Below are 24,317 nucleotides of genomic sequence, written 5' to 3' on the forward strand. Positions count from 1 at the left end.
TACAAATTTCGTGCTGCTCAAGAAAAATCAAATCCAAAAGGAAAAAAATGAGGAAGAAAACAAAATGCAAGCAAACAACAATAAAAAGAGTGAGAAATACTTTATTGTGGTATATAATCAGTTCCCACTGTCTTTTCCCTGGGTGCGGATGAGTTTTAAAGTTACTTTTTATCCAAGAATACTGAACCAGAAAAATGTTATAATATGATAAAACACATTACTCCTAGTAATGAAATAATAGTCATTTAATTTTTCCTGAATATTCCCTAGAGAAAAACAATGTATCCCTCTTTGACCCCTTCCAGAGTAATCAAAGGGACTTCCTTCCTCCCCCTAATGTAAATTTCTTCTGACCAGAATTAGTGCCTTAAGTGGGCCCTGCCATTCTTTAAGGGGATGGGGAAGGCCAAGATCACACCCTATACCGGAGATATTCCCCCTTAAACTTGCTTACCCATTTCCATTTTCCGGACCTGGTCTTTGTTCTTGACCTTTTACTCACCTTCCTAAAATTCAATTTAACAAATATTTATTAAAAGAAAGAGGTTTTGACCTGAGAGGAAGAATTTTATCAGAGGGTATTATTTCCTAAAAAAATTAAGTCCTGATTAAATTTTTTCCCTATAGGTAACAGTATTATTGGATTCATTATTTCAGAAAAATATTATTCAACTGAAAAAGAAGAGATGTTTTTATTGTGCTTTCACATAAGAAAGGGTTAATTCAACAAGTATTTATTGGGTTTTCGATATATACCTGGTCCTAAAAAAAGTGAATTAAAAAACAGTCCCTTTTTCACTTTTTCAAAGGACAATATGTTAGGGAGATCAGAGGCACACACGAAAACCACCCTACAAGGAAAACTTTGGAGCAGGAGATGATAAAAAACAGTGTTGTTGGGTTTTAAGGAAAAGGACTATTCAGATAGATGGGACAGTTGATTTTTGCTAGACTTGGGAGCCAGGTAAATCAAATCCATCCTCTATGTCCCAGCTTCTTAAACGGTGGGTCTCAACTCCATGAGGAGTCTCATAACTGATTATGGGATCATGAAATTATTATTAGAAAATGATTATTATCTATTTCATATACTCATCTATTCGAGGTCACATAAAATTTCTTGGGGAAAAAAAGGATCATGTGTGGAAAAAGTTTAAATAACTGTGTCATACTAGCTAAAATTATATCCTGTTAAGAGAATCAGACTCAAAATCTGGTCATTCAGCTTATTCTCAATTCTGAGGATCCTCAGTTTATTTTCTTTCCCATTAGGACTATTTGTCTATCCAATATTCCTCTGTACCACCTAGCCACTATATGCAGGAGAAATAGGTTTAGACTACCTCCAGGAGCTCAGCTTTCTGATCTAGCTAATAAGTGTCAGGGATGGGAACTGAGCTTTTCCATCTCCAAGTTTAGCACTCTCTCCCTTGGCACACTGCCTGTCTATTAGCATATCTTTCTACAAGGATATGGCTGCTGTTTCAGCTGCTAAATGAGGTTCTCTGTTTTTTAGATGCCCTTTGGAGAAAGATTGAAGCAAATGGCCCTTTGGCAGAGGGAGGGAGAGATTAACTGAACAGTAGTTTGAATTGAAGCCAAACTCTCATTTCAGTGGCACTGACCTGTTTCTCCTCTCAAGAGACTCCTTTTCTTTCTTGTTTTGCTCCCTGCCCTTCCTTTGAGCTGGCAGGTTACTAATTGTATGAAAGCTCCTACCTCGAGCCAAATGCTGGTTTCAGCTTCCCCATCTTTCCTGGCCATTCATTTGGAAGATGTAGGAATGGGTGAAATCCCATTGGACTGAACTCTCCAGTAATGATTGGATTGCATCAAGGTTAGAATGGTTAGTTGTAACATCTGTTGGGCTGTGCAAATGTGTTGGGCAGAAAGTTGGCAAGTTTGCAGAAGTTGAAAGTCATTTCTTCTAAGTGTGGAGACAATGATGAACTATTCATACAGTAGCTGTCATGGAAACGCTATTTGGAATGCATTTATTTAACTCAGGCATGCTTAAAATTTTTTGACTTAAAAAAGAGGGGAAATAAAAATCCCAGAACCTGGATAGGAAAAGGAACTTTGAATTCATTATTTTTCAGAGTAAATAATAGGCCAAGAGAATTGCCTTGCCTAAATTCATAATTTGGTATATAGAGGAAAAAGACTAATTGTAGAAAACTTGCATTTATATCCTTTGGTCTGTTTCCCTCCTCCTTCCCTCCCTCCCTTCTTCCCTCCCCTTTCTTCCCTCTCTCCCTCACTCCTTCTCTTCCTCTCTCTCTTCCTTCCTCTCTTCCTTCCTTCCTCCATCCCTCCTTCTCTTCCTTCCTTCCTTTTTAAAAATGTAGCTAAGGTTAAGTGACTTTCTCAGGATCATATAGCTACTAAGTATCTAAGGTTGGATTTGAACTCATATCTTAAGGGTGTTCTATCCACTGCACTATCTAGCATGCCCCACACCCATTCATGTTTCTTATGAAGTAAGTATATCCCTCAACTTCTGGGCTTCAATTTCACACATACATACACATAAAATATTTCTATATGTACTTCTATTTGTCAATTTTTTTTCCTCTGGATTCAAATAGCATCTTCCTTCATATGTCCTTTGTAGATAAGGTACCTTAAAAAAAAAACCCTCTGTTTTCTGCAATGAAGGATCAGCTATAGATGGTAAAAGCTAGCAGACATTTTCTCAGTATCTCTGTAAGCACTTTACATGTATTTACATGCATGATTGTTTCCCACTTGGCTGCACTCCTTAGGACTTCTCCATCATGCTACCCCATTTTTACATACCCCATTATCCTGCAAGATTACATTAGCCTTTGTACGTACACCTCACCAGTACCTTCTTTCCCCCTAAAGCCCATCCAATTGGAGAACTACTCTCTATATCTCCACTTTAAAAGGATGCCCAAACTAGCATCTCCTCATTTCTTTTTTTTTTTTTTTTTAATTTAATAGCCTTTTATTTACAGGATATATACATGGGTAACTTTGCAGCATTAACAATTGCCAAACCTCTTGTTCCAATTTTTCACCTCTTACCCACCCCCACCCCCTCCTCTAGATGGCAGGACGACCAGTAGATGTTAAATATATTAAAATATAAATCAGATACACAATAAGTATACCTGACCAAAACATTATTTTGTTGTAGAAAAAGAATCAGACTCTGAAATATTGTACAATTAGCTTGTGAAGGAAATCAAAAATGCAGGTGTGCATAAATATAGGGATTGGGAATTCAATGTAATGGTTTTTAGTCATCTCCCAGAGTTCTTTTTCTGGGCATAGCTAGTTCAGTTCATTACTGCTCCATTAGAAATGATTTGGTTGATCTCGTTGCTGAGGATGGCCTGGTCCATCAGAACTGGTCATCATATAGTATTGTTGTTGAAGTATATAATGATCTCCTGGTCCTGCTCATTTCACTCAGCATCAGTTGCTGTAAGTCTCTCCAGGCCTTTCTGAAATCATCCTGTTGGTCATTTCTTACAGAACAGTAATATTCCATAATATTCATATACCACAATTTATTCAGCCATTCTCCAACTGATGGACATCCATTCAGTTTCCAGTTTCTAGCCACTACAAAAAGGGCTGCCACAAACATTCGTGCACATACAGGTCCCTTTCCCTTCTTTATAATCTCTTTGGGATATAATCCCAGTAGTAACACTGCTGGATCAAAGGGTATGCACAGTTTGATAACTTTTTGAGCATAGTTCCAAACTACTCTCCAAAATGGTTGGATTCGTTCACAACTCCACCAACAATGAATCAATGTCCCAGTTTTCCCACATCCCCTCCAACAATCATCATTATTTTTTCCTGTCATCTTAGCCAATCTGACAGGTGTGTAGTGGTATCTTAGAGTTGTCTTAATTTGCATTTCTCTGATTAATAATGACTTGGAGCATCTTTTCATATGACTAGAAATAGTTTCAATTTCTTCATCTGAGAATTGTCTGTTCATATCCTTTGACCATTTTTCAATTGGAGAATGGCTTGATTTTTTATAAATTAGAGTTAATTCTCTATATATTTTGGAAATGAGGCCTTTATCAGAACCTTTGACTGTAAAAATATTTTCCCAGTTTATTGCTTCCCTTCTAATCTTGTCTGCATTGGTTTTGTTTGTACAAAAACTTTTCAGTTTGGTATAATCGAAATTTTCTATTTTGTGATCAGTAATGATCTCTAGTTCTGCTTTGGTCATAAAGACCTTCCCCTTCCACAGCTGAGAGGTAAACTATCCTATGTTCCTCTAATTTATTTATAATCTCATTCTTTATGCCTAGGTCATGAACCCATTTTGACCTTATCTTGGTGTACGGTGTTAAGTGTGGGTCAATGCCTAGTTTCTGCCATACTAGTTTCCAATTTTCCCAGCAATTTTTATCAAACAGTAAGTTCTTATCCCAAAAGCTGGGATCTTTGGGTTTGTCAAAGACTAGGTTGCTATATTTGTTGACTGTTTTATCCCTTGAACCTAATCTAGTCTCCTCATTTCTTTATGCTACTTTGGATTTCTCTGTGTGCCTTTTTAGCTTCTCTTGAATTAGATTAGATTGTACTCTTTGAAGTCAGGGACTTTTTTTCTACATTTGTATCCCCAAATTTTAATGCAGTGTCTGGCATATAGTAGGCACTTAATTGGTGTTTACTTAGTATCTCATTTGATCTTCACAACAATCCTGTCTCATTAGTCCTATGAGGGAGATACTGCATAGGAATATTTCCCTATACTAGATAGGGAAGTTAAGAATAGGAGTCTTTGGGTCTACTCATGGCCACCCAGCTCTTAAGCATTAGAGATACTATTCCAGTGCATGTTTCTTGTCCTGCATTTCCTCAGAACTAAAGGCAGAGATGGAAGAGGTTTCAGGAAGAGCACTCCAAGCACATTTTCACTGCCCTGATGCTTGTGAGCCTGAGAGGAAAGGTTGATTGACAGGCTTGAAATAGAAAGCAGAACCTACCGAGAAGTTGGGAAATCTGAACAAATGTGATGGGTGGGAATCATAGAGGTGGCAGGATTCTGGGACTTGCTGGTAATCGTAATATTCATGCTTTTCTTTTTTCAGGTGAAGGAACTGAGGTTGAGAAGTGAAATCATAAAGCTCCAGTCATCCAGCTGATTGGTGACAGAATCAGAATTCTAGCTCAGCTCTCCTGGCTCCAAATACCAGTTCTACAATTTATTGCCTTTTAACATTGGGTAAGTCACTTTTCTGGGCTTCAGCCTCTTTATCCATGTAATACTCTATTATAGCAATTAGCTTCCTTTAGTCCTAGGGCACCCTTCTGCCTATAAAACTGGAGATTTAAACTAGAATTTGGATAATGTCTAGCTCTAAATTCTATGAACTTGTTCCATGTTAGACACTACTGGGATAACCCTTCATTTCCTTTGATTTTGGAAATTAAAAGTCCCCATTTCATTCTTGGTTCTTCCTCAAAAAGGCAGATTCCTGAAATGAGCAGAACCAGGAGATCATTATACACAACAACAAAAAGACTATATGATGATCACGTCTGATGGATGTGGCTCTCTTTAACATTGAGATGATTCAAACCAGTTCCAGTTGTTCAGTGCTGAAGAGAGCCATCTACACTCAAAGAGAAGACCATGGGAATTGAGTGTGGACCACAACATAGAATTCTCACTCTTTCTGTTGTTGTTTGCTTGCATTTTGTTTTATTTCCCAGTTTTTTTTTTCTCCTTGATCCAATTTTTGTTGTGCAGCAAGATAACTATAAATATGTATACATATATTGGATTTAACATATGTCAGCATATTTTTAAAAAGGCACTTTCCTCTAATTAAAAATGTTAGAACTAAATCATTTCAATAAGCACATATTAAGCACTTACAGTATGCTAAGCACTGTACCAAATGCAAAATAATGTGCTATAAAGGCTTTGGGTATAAGGGAATGCATGAAACTTAGTGTATAGAAGGGTGTAGCAGAAATAGTTGGGAGTCAGGCACTGGATTCAATCTTAGCTCTGTCACTCACCTGCCCTCGGTGACCTATTTGCAGTTTTTAGTCAACCAGCACATATGCATTACATATAATAGCAGTATGTGATAGATATTACATTAATATAATTATATATGGTGTTATATAAAATAAATATAAAGCATATATGTAGTTGCTGAGCCTTAAAGGTAGAATTCCCAAAATCAAAAGCAGAAAGAGAATACTTGTATCAGGAACAGCAAATGACTTTCCTGCTCTGCCTCTAAGAAGCCACCAGTGAGGCTCAGATTCCTTGAATCACCCCCATTAAAGTAAAGTCTTCGATCAAGAACAAAGCTCCTTTTTAGCGGGGAATTTGAGGATCAGTTATTTAATAATTTGGGTCAGATTCCCTTCTCGTACCCACAGTTGAGTAGGAAATGCATTCTTTTTGAACAATCTGTCTTTTACTATAACTATCTTGCTCTATCCTCCACTGGACTTAAATCAATCTTAAAAAATCCAAAGGTATTGAGGAAATGTTTATAGAGAGAAAATGGTATAGCAAACTTTTTTTTCCTCCCTAACCAAAAGCTTACTGAAAGGGACCTAAGTACGTAAGCACAGGAACTGAAACTCTTTCAAAATCTTTATAACTGGAAAAAAAAATAAGATTGTGTTTGAATTTTTGAATACCATGGAGTCTCCTTCCTCTAGGGACTTGCCTTGGGGAAGTGAAGTTCTGAAACTGAGCTGTGTCAAAGGGTGTTCTTGGTAGACATGGTTTACCCCTCCCTACTCCTGTGTTTATCATTCCCTTCGATTTACTGTAATATGACTTTAATTTCTGTCATTCTATTGAAACTGCTCTTCAAAGTCACTGCTAACTTCTTAATCCTCAAATCCAAAAGTCTTTTCTGGGTATCATTTCTCCACAATAAGTCTGTAGCTTTTGGTGCTTACTAAATAACTCATTTCACTTAATATTCTTGTTTCACTTAACTTTCCCAACTCTTCTCTCTTTATTCTCCTCCCCATTGACTGCTCTTAATAAGGGCTCCCTTCCTTTTAAACATGGGTGTTCCCCAAAGCTCTGTCCTGGGTCCTTTTCCCTTCTTTCTTAATAATCTGACCTTTGGCAGCCCCCAAAGGTCATTTCTATGCAGATGACTTCCAAATCTATTTCTAACCCCTAACTCTTTCCTGAGTTGTGAATCCACATTTCTATCATCTGATCAGGCATTTTCATTTCTTTGTCTTAAAGTGAACACAGCCAAAGCTGAGTGAATACAAGTCCTAAAGACTTCTCACTTTCTATTAATGGATTCAGTCAGTTGGCTGCATTTCAAAGTCATCTCTAATTCTTTTCTCTTTCTTCTTTTCTAATTAATAGCCAAGTGCTGGTATTTTTTCTCTACCCTTATTTTATACACGTGCAAATTTGTATGTTTCTGTCTGTGTGTCTCTGTCTGTGTGTCTCTGTCTGTATTTGTCCCTGTTTCTCCCTGTCTCTCTTTATCTCTCTCTCTCTGTTTCTGTCTCTTTGTCTCCCTGTGTCTCTGTCTCACTGTCTCTCTCTACTTCTCCCTCCCTCCCTTTCTCTCTCCCTTCTCTCTCTCTCCCTCTTTCTCCCCCTTCTCCCTCTCTCTCTTCCTCTTCTTTCTCTGTGTCTCTCTGTCTGTGTCTGTCTCTTCTCTCTCTCCCTCGTTCTTTTCCTCCCACCCTGCTTGTCTGTCTCTGGGGGTGGGAGTGTCTGTGTATGTATGTATGTATGTATTCCACTATAGGTTATTTCAGTAGAGGAGACAGACAGATAGATAGATAGATAGATAGATAGATAGTGATTTAGATGGATGTGTTGAGCCCAGAGTTCAAATCTTGCCTCTTATATTTACTAATAATATGGTTTGGGTCAAGTTGCTTCTCATTTCCAAACTCATTTCACAGAGCAAACAGCAAGGTTATATGTGCTTTGTCAACTTTAAAGTGTGATTTAAATGTTACCTATTGTTTAACCTAACCACTTTCCCAGGTTCCAGTCAATGAACATGTATGAACTCACTTTCTATATGCCAGACGCCTGGGGATACAAAAAGAGACAAAAGGCAGTCTTTGGCTCCAAGGAGCTCACACTCTAATGGAGGAGACAACATGCAAATAAATAAATATCAATAGAAAATGATCAACAGAGGGAAGGCACTAGAATTAAGAGCGGTTAGGGAAAGTTTCCAGGAAAAAAAAGGGATTTTAGTTGGGACTTGAAGAAAGCCAGAGAAGCTATAGACAGAGATAAGAAGGGAGATCATTCAAGACTTGGGAGATAGCCAGAGAAAATACCTGGATTGGAGAGATGGGGGATCTTGTTTCAGGAAGAGCTGGAAGCCAGTGACACTGGCTGAATATGTAAAGGGGAGTAAGGTATAAGAAGATTAAAAAGGTATTAGTGGACTAGATTGTGAAATGCTTTGAATGTTAAACAGAGCATTTTATGTTTGATCCTGGAGTTATAGGGAACCTCAGGAGTTAATTAAATAGAGGAGTAAGAGTTGGACTTGTGCTTTAAGAAAGTCACTTCAGTGACATCCAAACTGCCTTCCAGTCCCACTTATTTTTTTCACTGTTTCTAGATTCATTTTCCTTATTCTAAGGATTGTAATGTGATTCCTCTATTCATATGAAGGCAGTAGCAATAATTATAATATTTAGGGCTTTACAGTTTACAAAATGATCTCTCAAGTTTTGTTATTAAATTCTCAAACAACTTGGTAGGTAGGTTAAAAGCTATAAAAAGCACAGGTACTTTTTAAAAATTATTTTGTTTCTAAAAAGTTTTATTGAAGCTTAGAAAAAATAATACCACTTTTCAAATATACACTTTCTTTGCAACATAGTTGGGAAGAGCTGTTCAAAATCAGCTAAGAAATTACTGGGATTGAAAATAGATGCAGCATTCCACCCCCATAATTTATTCTCCTTCCTCACTAACCCCATCCCAGTTCTCCAATGGAAGGAATAAAGTATCTTTTCTTACCTCCTCCTAAAAACCTATTCTTTTGAATAAAAGCTTTCAGTTTTGTCTTGTAGTCATTATGTTTATGTTTATTTGAGATTCTACTCAATTCAGTCCACATCAGTTTATGTGAATTGGCATTCATGACTCCCTTTCTTACAGAACAATAATAACCCATTTTATTCATATATACACATGGTTTGGTTAGGTATCATTTGGGATAATGCTATTCCCCTTTTGCAGATAAGGAAAACTGAGACCCAGAGTCATTTATTCCGCTAGTAAGTAGCCAGGCTGGGATCTGAATCCAGGCGTTCTATGCAAAGTCCATTTTGAGGGGAATAGTCATATCAGACTGATTTCATTTTCTCTTCCTCAACTTCCATTTCCTTAGAAGAATTTGCCTTGTGTTAAATAGATGCTTGTTGGCTTTTTGACTACTAAGCTGATAGGCCTGGGAAATGCTGGAGATAAGAAGTGTTAAACATAAGAGGTGTTATTCTAGTAAACTAGTTTAAGTGTAATTGGAAAATGTTTAAGAAAATAAGTAAAAATACAATAAAGTATAGATAATGCGAATTTGGGTTTTTCTAAATCATTATGTGGCCAGCAGTGACCCCTTTTACATTTGATTGTTCGCTTCGATTTTATAAAAATGTCTTATCCAGCATCTTACCATGTTTTTTAGGACAACATGGAGAGAGGTTGGTTAGATCCCCTTCTTAAATTGTGGTTTGTGACCCCATGTAGGATTTCATAACTGAATGTGGGGGCCAAGAAATTATGAATTATTATCAGTAAATGTTTGATTGTTGACTTATTTTATATGCCTATGTATCTGAGGTTGCATAAAAATTTCTCAGATGAATAGGAGCTGCTAGTGGGAAAAGTTTAAGAAATCGCAGGCTAGATGATGGTACGATTAGGTTTTGGGTTTATGTGAAGGTTGAATCCCTAAAGTAGTCATTAATGACTCTGTGTCAATTTGGAAGATCTTCAGTGGAGTGCCAAGGGATCTATATTTGACCTTAATAATGTTTTAAAATTATTATCGTGACTTAGATAAAGGCATAGATGTCATGCATCTTAAATTTACAGATGGTGACAGGGTAAGAGACATAACTAGCACTGGCTGATAGTTAGGATTCAAAAAAAAAAAGTGACATCAGAACATAATAAAAACCTGAGCTTCTTTCCCTGACACTTAATTGTATGGTCCTAGAAAAGTCATAATGTCTCTACCTCAATTTCCCCATCTGTAAAATATGGATAAAAAAACTATCTACCCCATAGAGTTATTGGGAGGATAAAATGTGGTGATTTATAAATCGCATTTCAAACTTTAACTCACTACATAAATTTGAAATATCATTGCTGCTATTATTAATATGATGAAATTGAATGAGGATAAATATAAAATACCTGATGTTGAAAAGTTTTTGAGTCCTTATGAGCAAGTCTGGGAAAAGTATCATTAGATAACAGGTTTTTTTTTTCTTCTGGAAAAACAAGAACAAAATCTGATCATATTGGTGAATTACAAGGGCAGTAGGTCAGCAGTGAGGTATAGCAGCCCCTGAACATGATGCTATGAAAAGAGCACCAGGCGAAATGTCAGGAGATGTGGGTTGTGGTTGTGGCAGTACTTAGCTCTCCTGTATAACCACTTAACCTCTAGAATTTCCTTTCCTCCTTTATGAAATCATGGGGCAGAGTTGGACTGGGTAATCTCCAAGGTACTTTACAGCTCAAAAATCTGTAATTCTGGAATTTTGCTAAAATTTCTCCTGTGGGCCCACTCTTCCAATGTTCATTCCTCTCAGTTTCAGGTCCCCAGAGGGTGGCTGCTACTATAATTGCTATTAATGGAAACTAAGCAATTCATGATCTTTAAACAAATTTTTATGTTCCTTTTTTTTTTTTCTGAAGCAATTGGGGTTAAGTGACTTATTGAGGATCACACAGCTAGAAAGTATTAAGTGTCTTAGGCTAGATTTGAACTCAGGTCCTCCTGACTTCAGGGCCGGTGTATGTTCCAATTTTAAAAAAAAGGAGAGGGTAAAGAAGGATGACGTCTTCAAACTTTGGATTGGTGGATTTTGATTACTGCTCAAATTCTAGAACCTAATATTAGAGGGCTGGTTTGTAAACATTTATAAAGGGAATCGCACAGGAAGTTTGATCAAGAACAAGTTGTCTTGTCAGGCTAATCCACTTTTTTCTTTTGTCAGGACTAATATTAGACTCATAGATCAGGGGAATGTAGAGACACAATGTGTTTAGATTTTCATGAAAATGTTTATTAGTTTCTCATAGACTAAATGTCAGTATATGGGCCACCATCTTCATGGTCTGTTTTCAAATGCTGTCATTGGCACCCACTATCACCATGCCAATTTAGGATTTGCCCAGTCTGAATCTTTGATTAGTTTTTTATTCTACAAGCTCAGGCTCACTTGACTCTTAGACACCCAGTAGTTCCTCTGATTTTGTAGGCTTTCTGTTGAGATTCTGCCTAGAGTTCTGTATCAGTCCTTTAGCTAACTGATTATTACTCCCTCCATCTGTTATTTCAAGAGAGGAGAGGATAAAAAGAATGCCCAGTTCTATGAAAGGTTTTTCCATTATCCTGAAAGAAGTATAATAATCTCTAAAAGTCTGCTTCCAAAATTTATAAAGAACCATAGCTTTTCTACATAAACCAAATAGTACAGTTCAAGATTGGAGAAGCCAGATAAAGGTGGAGACTGATCCTGGAGAGACCAGTGGTCATGATTCTATTCTGTGTGGAAAATGTTGAAGGTGGACATTAAGCTGAATGTGAATGTATGATTGAATGAATGAAGCCAAGAACTGTACTAAACATGGGATACAATTAAACAAAGGAAAGGGTATCTCTGCTCTCTGGGATCTTATATTCAAGTGAAGTGAATAATTTTCTCTCTCTCTCCCCCCCCCCCATCTTCTCTTTCTCTCTCTCTTTTTCCCCCTCCCTCTCCCTTCTTTGGTCTTGGTCACTCTCTCCCTCCTTCTCTCCCTTCTTCACTTTCTCCTCTTCTTCCTCCCTCTGGCTCCTATCTTTATGCATATACACAGCATTCATAATTTCACCATTTGCTGTAACAGATGATGTGGTGCTGGCTGATGGAGTACCTATGTTTTCTTGGTTCACTTTCTAGGGATATATACATTGATAATAAGAGGATAACATACACATTGCCAGAGCTAGCTCAGTATTAGGAAGGTTCCAAAAAGAGTGTGGGAGAGGAGAGGTATTAGACTATCAAACTGAAGGTCTACAGAGCCATTGCACCAACCTCACTGTTGTATGTCTGTGAAACCTGGACAGTGTACCAGTGCTATGCCAGGGAATAGAATCACTTCTATTTGAATTGTCTAGGATCACCTGGCAAGAGAAGACATAAGACACTGAGGTTCTTTCTCAAACTAAACTGTCAAGCATTCCAACTCTTCTGCAGAGAATACAGCTCCATTGGGCTGGTCACATTGTTTGAATGCCAAATGGAAGCTTGTCAAAAAGATTGTTTTATGGAGAACTCACATATGGCAAGCATTCATAAGATAGAAAAAGTGATACAGGTCTCTCTTAAGAACTTTAGAACCGATTGTATGACATGGGAGACACTGGCACAGGACTGCCCAGCATGGCATGCCCTCATCAGAGAAGGTGCTGGGCTCTCTGAGCAAGGCAGAATTGAATTAGCTCAGGAGAAACACGGCATGTGCAAAGTTAGGGAAGCCCCCCAAATGTTCATAGGGACTATTTCTGTCCAACCATGGCAGAGCAGTCCGAGCTCATATTGGTCTGATCAGTCAGTTGGTTACACTGCAATGCAACTCTAACATAATGATGTCATTTTGGTCCTCTTCAAGAACTAAGGACAACAACCAACCAGCCATATCTATAAACATATATGTATATATTAAATTATACACTATATGTACTATTATAAAAGGGAATATTTTATACATATTCTAATATACTATGCAGACTATATAATATGTAAATTATATCTATATTCTCTCTGTTATGATGCATATGGGAGTAGTGATCTAAGAGCTAAGATCAAAATCACTTTGATTTGAAAAGTTACCAGTATGGTGAATGGTACCATTTTTTGGAATCTATTTATACAGTTAGAGGAGCAATATTAGAGTTGATTCAATCATGGTATCTGAATTTGGGGTGGGGTGGGACAAGTTTGACTGGCAAGATAGTTGGTAAGAGGGTTGAAGAATGAGTGAAGCATGACTAGGTTTTGGTAATTCTGGTGAAGTACAAATTGGTTCCATTGTGTAGGGCTAGTGTCTGACTGGCAGGGAAAAGGGAACCAGGTGATCTCTAAGCTTCCTCTGGCAGTAATGTTTTATGTTCTGTAATGTATAGTTATTAATGGATTCTTGTCATTTTGTTTTTGTTCGTTAAATTGCATCCTCTGTACTTGAAATATCCTCTTCTTCACCTTTGCCTTCAAGAATTCCTAGCTTTGTTAAAACTCAGCTCAAATGTCGTCTCTTATATGCAGTCTTTATTAATACTTCTGTCTTTCCCCCAGCTTCTACTTACTTAGAAAATATTAACTTGTATTTACTTTAATTTATATGTAATTCCATGTATATGTGTTGTTTGTACTGTAAGCTTCTTGAGGGCAGAGACTGTTTAATTTTTGTCTTTGTATTTAAACTGCCTAGCATACAGTAAGTGTTTAATAAGTGCTTTTTTGATTAATCTATTTGATGTTTGTTTCCTTCGTCACTTGCTTTCTCATGGAGTAGGAGGCTGAACTAGATGATTTCCTAGCTTTTTTTTTTTTCCAGTTGAGAAATTCTGACCTGCAATAATAAGTCAACAAACATTTATTAAGTACTTACTGTATGTCAGGCATTGTTCTAAGTCCTTTAGGATGTAACAAAATGCAAAAACCTGCTCTCCAGAAGCTCTCATTCTAATGGAGCAGACACCATGCAAGCAATTGTTCCATGCATTAGAAGTGGAAGGTAATATAATTTTTGAATGATTGTGGCAGACAACCATTGGCCCACCTGACTACCACAACCTTGCACTTATGTTTTCATTTCTTGGCAGATTGGCTCACGGGCCTCTACAGAGCTGCTGATCAGAATGGACGAAGAGCTCCTGCCCAATTCACATGTGCTCATCAGTGGCAATAAATCAATTCTGAAGTAGGTGCTTCCTTCTTCCTCTGGGGAAGGGTAACAAAATGGGATTTCCTTGGTTCTCCTTTTTCCTAATTGCTTTATTCCATTCATTGGGAAGAGGATTATTCAAGTTGTGTCCTCTATCATTGACTAATTTTAGGAATTGTTTATAAGTCAGGGAGGGTTAGATAATTGGAAGCAAGAAGAGTTGGGTTCACATTTCATCTCTGCTGTTTGCTAATTCTGTATCCCAGGGCCAGTCACTTAAACTCTTACTGTTCACTTTCTTTATTTATAAAATGAGGAAGGGGGTAACTAGAACCCACTGAAGATCCTTTCTGATCCTGAGCTTCTTAATATATATAAACATCATACCAACTATACCAGTCTACTCTAAGAAAGCCACTGTGATTGCCACTGAAGAACTGAGAAATCATGTGATGAATGATTTGCTTCACTAAACTGCTCTCTGATTTTAGTGAACTCTTCTTTCCCAATCCTATCATTCCATCCTACTATTGTTAATTCTTTTTTACCCATTGGTAGAGAGTATGTATATACATGGATGCGCCACAGAGTCCTGTTTACTGGGAAAAATATATATTAATAATGTAAGCTGGATAGTGTGTGGATAGAATTTAGGTGCTGATAACAGTTGTTTCCAGTTCTCAAGACTGTCCTGTTAAATTATCTTGTGTTTATATAATGTTTAGGACTTTCTCAAAGCACTTAGATCTGTTATCCCATTTGATCGCATGAAGCAGCAAGGCTAATCTTGGTAGCCTCATTTTACAAATTTCTTCTATGACACAGAAAATGTTAACTTCTCCATCCCTACATAGCAAATTATTTATTACCAGTTTCCTGATTTTTAGGCCAGTGTTGCATTCTTCATACCACAAATCTAAATTTGTGTTTTCACCCCTGCAGATCAGAACTCTTATCTCTGCTAAAAACATACAATTGCTATCATGAAGGAAGAAGCTTCCAGCTGAGACATCGAGAGGTAAGATTTTGGTTTAACTTAAAAAAGAGTTTGAGATAAATAACCAAAGTTGCCCTGAGAAAATCCAAACATTTTGACTAAGCCCTCGCTTGGAGTCAGCTCTAAGCTGGGCTGAGGAAGAGAGCCATTATAATTGGAGATCAGGGTTTATGTTCAGTCATATTATATGTTCCTGATTCACCCCAGCATCTTCACTATTGTTATTATGTTTAACTAAACTCTCAGGGATTCATAGCAAAATAAAACTGGAAAATATCTATACCAGTGATTATTCAACTGAGGTCTGTACTTTCAAAAATATACTTTATTTTTTTTCACTAAAATTGGTTTTCTACATGATCTTGTGTGTTTTATTTTGTGTATTTAAAAACATGATTCTGAGAAAGGCTAAACAAAAGTCTCACTAGCGGAGTACATGAAATAAAATAGGCTAATGGCCTCTGTCCAGCCTTACCCTCTCATCTTATTGATAAGGAAACTAAGCCATCAGTTTGAATACTCTCTCAAGAGCATGTGACCAGAGTTACAACAGTGCTTTGAGAAGTTTAAAAGCAGTTCAAATCATCTTGGAGAGAATATCCTTAGAGGGGAAGAGATTTCCCAAGAAGGAAACCTGTGGCTTAAAGAGGATGTTGGAAAGGAAAGGGTGGAGGAAGGAGAAGCAGCCAGAGTGATTCATATAACTCTTAGAACCAGCTGATCTTTTTTTTTTTTTTTTTTTTTTTGGTATAATTTTTATTTTCCCCAGTTACATGTAAAAAACAACATTTTATTTTGGTTACACATGTAACTTCTTTTATAGAACATATTTCCTTATGAATCATGTTGAGAGAGAAAATTCAGAACAAAAGGGAAAAACCATGAAAAAAAAAAAAAACGAAGAAAAAGAAAAAAATGAACATAGTATGTATTGATTTAAATTCAGTCTCCATATTTCTCTCTCTGGATATGGATGGCATTTTCCATCCAAAGTTTATTAGGATTGCGCTGGGTCACTGAACCACTGAGAAGAACCAAGTCTTTCATACTTGATCATCACACAATCTTGCTATTGCTATGTACAGTGTTTTCTGATTCTGCTTGTTTCTTTCAGCATCAGTTTGTGTAAACTTCCCAGGCCTTTCTAAAATCAGTCCATTTGTCATTTTTAATAGAACAATAATATTCCACTACTTTCATATATCATAATTTATTCAGCCATTCCTCAATTGATGGCTCTCTATTCATTTTCCAATTCTTTGCTACCACAAAAAGAGCTGCTACAAACATTTTTGTGTATGTAGGTCCTTTTTCCTGTTTTATGATTTTTTTTTTGGAGGTAGACCCAATAGGGTTATTGCTAGATCAAAGGGTATACACTGTTTTATAGCCCTTTAGGCACATTTCCAAATTGCTCTCTAGAATAGTTGGATCATTTCACAACTCCACCAACAATGTATTAGTGTTCCAGTTTTCCCCTATTCCCTCCAACATTTATCATTATCCTTTCCTGTCCAGCCAATTTGAGATGTGAGAGGTGGTGCCTCAGAGTTGTTTTAATTTGCATTTTTCCAATCAGTAGTGACTTAGAACATTTTTTCATATGATTTATAGATGGTTTTAATTTCTTCATCTGAAAACTGTCTTGAATCAACTGATCTCACCAATCTACTTTTACCTCCTAACTACTTTCCTGAGTCATTGCAATAGCCATCCTATTCCAAGAATAATTAGTGTTTTCCATCTTCTTCAAAATAATGGGTCTAATGGCAACTGTTGGAATAAAAAAAAATTATTGTATACCTACTATATGCAAAATATTTCAATCTATAACAGGATTAGAGAGAGAGAGAGAGAGAGAGAGAGAGAGAGAGAGAGAGAGAGAGAGAGAATGAGGATGAGAATGAATATGGATGTAAGATCTAGACTTTGGAGTCTTCACCTTTTTTGTTTCATGGACTTCAGATTCATGCTTTGTGGATTACATGTGTAACAGAGAGAAATACTCTGTATCTGTTTGAGATTAGTGAAAATTAAAATGATTTTTCCCCTCTCTCCAAGTTCATGATCCTTTTGAAAACTATCATTGTGTCCTTCTGGGTATGTAGATTTCAAATTAAGGATTCCTTATCTGTACTTGTGATAAGGGAAGACTACTAGATAGGAAAATTCTCTAGCAGTGTAGGTCAGCTCTTTCTCTTTAATGTATAGTCTTAAGAGATTTACTCAGGGAATGAGAAACTTTGCAAGTTTTCCAACTTGCAAAGAGTCACACAATGAGTTTATATCTGAGGCCAAATTGAATCCAGGTCTTCCTGGTTTTAAGACCAGTTCTCTTTTCATTATATTATGTTATATCTGATTCATATAATAAGAATGTTCATGGTGATATTATTTTTTTATTTTTATTTATATATTTATTATATATTTTATAATATAGTGCTTTTCAATTGAGAAAGAACTTTCCTTACAATGTTTCTGGATGTCTGTTGATAGAAGCATTATTACTCTCATTTTACAAATGAGACACTGAAGTTGAAAGAGTTTAAATTCTCCAAATCAGTCCTGTTAGCTATAGAATGAGTTCTCATTCCCACATATTCTGACTCTGAAGATCAGTAACTATTCTCATACATGATGCTTCCATCAGTAATTAGCATCTCCCTTATCCCTCAGGATTTCTGAAGTATAAATGCCTCTTTATAACCCAGTTATTGTTTGTCCTTCATTCTGGAAGAAGATCATGATATCAGAGAGGTGATGCCATGACATGAACGTGAATTGGATTTAAGTCAGGATTGTGTGTGCAAATTCACCTCCCTCACTTTCTCCTCCAGAACTGTCTGAGCCCAGTGGTTGGATATAGATCAGGATGACTGAAGATGGTCTCAGATGCAGTGGGAGAACTTGAAATTTTTAAATTAAGGTTTTTAACTAAATCAATGCCCATTCAGTGATTAAAGCTGGAAAAGAATTGCGGCAGAGAATGGCCTCTTTGACCTAGTTTTAAAAAAAAAAAAAGAAAATTAATCTGAGAGGGGGAGACCCTCAGGTTTTCTGGGTAAATCCAGAAACAATTCCTATTTACATTTATTTATTCAGAGGCAATCAGGACCTAATCTATAACCAAATGGGGCTTTGCCTGGAACTTCTTGTTGGCCAGTCATTGAGAGGTAGAGTGATTTAGATTTAAGGCATGGTCCTTAAACAGAAAGAAATTTAATTGGTAAGCTCCAAAATGTTTTGGGAGTTTTAAGCAATCAAAAAAAATTGCATTCCTTTGGGCAGTGCATCCACATATAAGGGTTGGATACCCTATGTGGACAGAAGGAAAGAAAGAGACAGAGATGGAAAGAGAAAGAGACAGAGAGACACAGAGAGAGCTGTGTAAAGTCTCCAGTCTCACTTTCTCCTCCAAAGCCATCTGGCAGGCTCTAGTGGGAAGATAACAGATGATGCTTTTGGAGAAGTTTCTCTGAGAGATCTGATTGCCCAGCCTTTTGTGGGTCTTTTTGCCTGTAGCTGTACACTATATCCGATAGCAAATTTCACTTATTCTGTGCTGCTGACTGAACCCTTCCCTTTTGGTTACTGAAGAGCTGATCCCCCTCGCTGAATATGATGATTTTTTTTAAAAGCAGCAAGGGCATAGTGTTCTGGAATAACATCTATTTCTAGCACAGGCTTCTGATCCATCCAACAGATGCTTATTTAGTTGGACATTTATACATCGAGACACTATTCACTGTTTACTGTGTGTATAATGCTGAAATATTCAAGAATACATGGTTTGCATTATAGAAATAGAAGTTTAGGTCTAGGGAGTAAATAACCTGCCCAAAAACTCTTTTTTCTCTTTTCTCATTTTTCTTATTTTAAAATACAATATTAATAATAAATAAGATCTGTTACATTATAATTAATATATTAATACAATTATTAATGATATCAATAGAATAATAAAATAAAAATACTTTATTTTTTCCAAATTACATGTAAAAACAGTTTTGTAATTTTTTTTTAAATTTTAAGTTCCAAATTCTTTCCCTCTTTTTCCCCCATTGAGAAAGCAAGCAATTTGACATAGCTTATATATGTGTAGTCATATAATACACATTTCCATGTGTAAATCATTCTGTGAAAGAAAATAGACAAAAAACGCCAAGAAAAATAAAGAAAATAAAGAAAAAGTATCTTTGATCTCCATTTAGGTTCTACAAGTTCTTTTTCTACAAAATTGTCTTGGATCATTGTATTTCTGAGACTATCTAAGGTATTCATTATAGATCATTATATAGATATTACTATTACTATATACAATGTTCACCTGTTTCTGCTCATTTCATTTTGTATCAGTCATGTAAGCCTTTCCATGTTTTTTCTGAGAACATCCTTCTCATCATTTCTTAAAGTAGAATACTACTCCATCACAATCATATACAGCAACTTGTTCAACCATTCTCCAGTTGATGGACATCCCCTCAGTTTCCTATTTGTTGCCCCCACTAAAAAAATCCTATAAATATTTTATGCAAGAAGCTCCTTTACCTTTTTTTTTTTATTTTTATTTAATAGCCTTTTATTTACAGGATATATACATGGGTAACTTTACAGCATTAACAATTGCCAAACCTCTTGTTCCAGTTTTTCACCTCTTACCCCCCCCCCACTCCCCTAGATGGCAGGATGACCAATAGATGTTAAATATATTAAAATATAAATTAGATACACAATAAGTATACCTGACCAAACCTTTTTTTTTTTTTAATAACTCTTTGGGCTGCAGACCTAGTAGTGGTATGTTTGGTAGATATGGTTTTATACCCTTTTGGGCATAGTTCCAAATTACTCTCCAGAATGGTTGAATCAGTATACAATTTCACCAATAGTATATCACTATTTTAATTTTTCCACTTTCATTTTCCCTTTCTGTCATATTAGCTAATCTGACAGGTATGAGATAGTAGCTTAGAGTTGTTTTAATTTGCATTTTTTGTCAGTAGTGATTTAGAGCATTTTTAAATGAATATAGCTAGCTTTGATTACTTTGAAAATTACTTGTTCATATCCTCTTACCATTTATCAATTGAGAAATGGCTCTTATTTTTGTAAGTTCATCTTAGTTTTCTGTTTGAGAAATGAAGTTAATATCAGAAACTCACTGTGAAAATAGTTTTCACAGTAATTATTAAATTATTACCAGCTATATATATCCCACCATCCTATTTTCCCTGTTTTTCTCTTCCCTCCCTCCCTCTCCCTCTCTCCCTCTCCTTTTCCCTTTCTTCCTCTCCTTTTCCCTCTCTCCCTCTTACTCTCTCCCTTCCTCCCTCCCTCCTTCCCTCCTTCTTTTCTCCCCCTCTCTCCCCTCTTCATTTATCCTGCCCATTTGCAAAAGCCCTTTTTTCTGTTATTTCCCCTTCCCTTCCTTCCTACTTTTTTGTATAAGAATAGATTTCTACACCCATCTATTTATTATTCCTTCTTTGAACCAACTCTAATAAGAGTTTGGTTTATGTGTTTCCTTCTTCACTTCCTTCATTTTCCTCTCCAATGTAAAATCTTTTTCAGACCTCTTTTTATATCTGAGAATTTATCCCATTCTACCTTTCCTTTTTCCCTTCTTCCAGTTCATTCCTTCTCATCTCTTAATTCATTTTTTTAACCATAACTTTTAACTTACACCCCTGTTTTCTATCTATGTATACTCCTTCTAACTTCCCTAATAATGGAAAAGTTCTTGGGAGTTATAAATATCAGTTTCCCATGTAGAACTTTATTGAATCCCTTATGATTTCTCTTTCCCATTTATCTTATTATGCTCCTTTTGCATCATGCATTTTAAAGTCAAATTTTTCATTCAGCTCTTTTTTTTTTTTAAATCAGGAATGCTTGAAAGCCTTCTGTTTCATTGAATATCCATTTCTTCCTTGAATGATTATGGGAAATTCTTGGTTGTAATCCTAGCTCTTTTGCCCTCTAGAATATTGTATTCCAAGCTCTCTTATCCTGTAATATAGAAGTTGCTAAAGCCATTATTCGGTTGATGAATGGTCAAAGGATATGAACAGACAGTTTTCTGATGAAGAAATTGAAACCATTTCTAGTCATATGAAAAAAAATCTTCTAAATCACTATTGATCAGAGAAATGCAAATTAGGAAATTATGAGGTACTACTATACACTTCTCAGATTGGCTAAGATGACAGGAAAAGATGATAAGTGTGCAAATGGATATGGGAAAACTCAGACACTAATATATTGTTGGTGGAGTTGTGAATTTATCCAACTATTCTGGAGAATAATACGGAACTATGTTCAAAGTGCTATCAAACTGGGTATACTGTTTGATCCAACAGTGTCTCTACTGGGCTTATATCCCAAAGAGATCATAATGGAGAGAAAGGGACCTACATGTGCAAAAATGTTTGCGGCAGTTTTTGTGGTGGCAAGAAATGGGGAACTGAGTGAATGCCAATCAATTGGATAATGGCTAAATAAGTTATGGCATATGAATGTTATGGAATATTATAGTTTTATAAGAAATGATCAGTAGGGTGACTTCAGAGAGATCTGGAGAGACTTAACATGAACTGATGCTAAGTGAAGTAAGTAGAACCAAGAGAACATTGTATACAGAAACAACATAATTATGCAACAATCAATTCTGATAGATGTGGTTGTTTTCAACAATGAGGTGATTCAGGCCAATTCCAATAGACTTGTGATGGAGAGAGCCCTCTGCATCCAGAAGGAGGATTATGGGGACTGAATGTGAATCACAACATAGTATTTTCACCTTTTTTGTTGTTTGCTTGCTTTTTATTTTCTTTCTCATTAAAAAAAAATTTTTGATCTGATTTTTCTTGTGCAACATGATAATTGTGGAAATATGTATAGAAGAATTGCACATATTTAACATAGATTGGATTACTTGCTGTCTTAGGGAAGGGATAAGGGGAAGGAAGGGAGAAAAAATTTAGAACATAGGGAATTGCAGGGGTGAGTTTTGAAAACTGCCTACATATATTTTGAAAATAAAAAGCTATATATATATATATATATATATATGTTGCTAAATCTTGTGTTATTTGTATTGTGATTCCACTATATTTTAATTTTTCTCCTTGATCTTTGAGGTCTGGAATTTGACTTTTAAATTATTGCTGGGACTTTTAATTTTAGGATCTTTCTGGAGGTGATCAATATATTCTTTCAATATCTGATCTAATCTAGAAGAGTAGTGCAGTTTTCCTTGACAATTTCTTGAAAGATGATTTTTAGGCTCTTTTTTTTTTATCATGACTTTCAGATAGTCTAATAATTCTTAAATTATCTCTTCTGGACTTATTTTCTGGGTCAGTTGTTTTTTAATTAGATATTTCAAATTTTCTGCTGTTTTTTCAGTCTTTTTATTTTTTTGATTGTTTATTGATGTTTCATTAAACAATTAACTTTTACTTGTCTAATTCTAACTTTTAAGGAATTATTTTCTTCAGTGAGCTCCTTCAGTACTTCCTTTTCCATCAGATAAATTCTAATTTTTAAGGAGTTCTTCTCTTCAGTGAATTTTTAAATGCTTTTTCTATTTGGCCAATTCTGCTTTTTAAGGCAATTTTCTCTTCAATTAATTTTTGTATCTCTTTTATTTTTATTTTTTTAGTGTCTCCTCTACTTTATTTTAAAAATACTTTTTGAACTCTTCCATGGCTTGAGGCTGAAATATTTTGGATTACCAGAATTTTGATTTTGTCTTCTTCTGAGTATGTGTTTTTATCTTCATTGTAATTTTATTTGGTCAGAGATTCCCCCCCCCCCCTTTGTTTGCTTATTTTTCCAGTCTATTTCTCATTTTTCAACTCAGTACTAAAGTAGGGCTTTGCTTTCCAAATGGAGGGGACACTGTTCCAAGCTCCAGATTTTTTGTATAGTTGTTTTCAGATATTAATTCTAGAAATCTATGTTTGGGGCTCTTCCAAGATGGTATGATCAGGGAGAGGTGTGTTTCCTACTCTCTTGTACTGTGCACTTTTTTGTGAATGACCACAAGGATCTTTTCATCCTGGAACTGGAGCAGGGTCTTTTCCCTTCTCAAGCAAGCTCTGTTGTGTTAATGCTCTTCCAAACACCAGGACTAAGATTAAGGACTGGGACCCAGATCCAACTTTAGGCAATGCATCAGAGTCCTGCCCCTAGTGCCGGCAAAGGGATGTCGATGAATCATCTTCCTATCCATCATCTGATCCAATTACCATTTGTAGGCTGAGAGGTCTGAAAATTGCCTCTACAGCCACTGATTCAATGCCTGTTCTTGGGTTGCTGGGATCTAGTCTGTGCTGGCACAGCCTGCACTAGACTGTGCTCCTCTCTCACCCTGATACCTTTCCTGATAATCTTCTAAATTGTCTTGGGCTGGAAAATTGTTTCTTTTTGTTGTTTTTGCTACTTTAGAATTTGTTTAGAGTCAAGGCTTTTAGAGGAATTTAGGGGAGAGCTCAGTTGAGGTTAATTCTGCCATTTTGGCTCACTTCTCAAAGACAATATCTTTATTATCTTTGAATCTCTCCATATGTACCCAGTATAGTACATCGTATGCAATAAGCCCCCAAGAACTGTCAAATGGATTGAGTGAACAGATGAAATCCTCAAGGAATTTTCAATAAGAACAATCTACAAAGAGTCAAATTTAGGTTCATTCTAAAGTAGAACCTGATAGGTCCTTATCATCAGGCCTTCAAAAAATAATAAAATAGGCTGCATCATGACTTAGTGATTTAATCATCACTGGAAGTATTCAAGAAGAGTCTGGATGACCATTTGTCTGAATTTCATAGTTGGATGAATGATCTACCATCTCTATACTCTTTTTTCTGTCTTACCCATCTGTCACATATTATGAATTACAGGAATGAAGTTCTCACTTCCCTCCTTTAGGATTTTATTTATGACGTAAAAGAACCAGGGTGATCTTAGTCAAGTTACTCATATTCTCTGATCTCAATTACTCATCTGTAAAATGAGGGAGTTGTGGTCTCTTAACTTTTTTGATCATGTATATCTACTGATAATTTTTTTTTAGCATGAACTCCTTCTATTTGTACATTCATTGATTTAAAAGTTGTATGTACATCTATACTAATATATATGTATATATATATCATAAACATG

The 24,317-nt window shown here is 36.1% G+C and overlaps 1 protein-coding gene across 4 annotated transcripts in view; it reads left to right on the forward strand.

Moving 5' to 3' along the window:
- The window catches only part of RASSF4 (Ras association domain family member 4), an 89,415-nt gene that overhangs the window by 17,636 nt on the left and 47,462 nt on the right, over window positions 1-24,317 (forward strand). For all 4 annotated transcript variants that reach the window (XM_023499242.2, XM_012544918.3, XM_023499299.2 and 1 more), the window contains exons 2-4: window positions 5,094-5,227; window positions 14,091-14,188; window positions 15,095-15,170. In XM_023499242.2, coding sequence (XP_023355010.1) covers window positions 14,127-14,188; window positions 15,095-15,170 — 138 coding nt within the window. In that variant the 5' untranslated portion in view covers window positions 5,094-5,227; window positions 14,091-14,126. The remainder of the gene's footprint in view (window positions 1-5,093; window positions 5,228-14,090; window positions 14,189-15,094; window positions 15,171-24,317) is intronic.

This window comes from Sarcophilus harrisii, chromosome 2, assembly GCF_902635505.1.
Source record: "Sarcophilus harrisii chromosome 2, mSarHar1.11, whole genome shotgun sequence".
Lineage (NCBI taxonomy): Eukaryota > Metazoa > Chordata > Mammalia > Dasyuromorphia > Dasyuridae > Sarcophilus > Sarcophilus harrisii.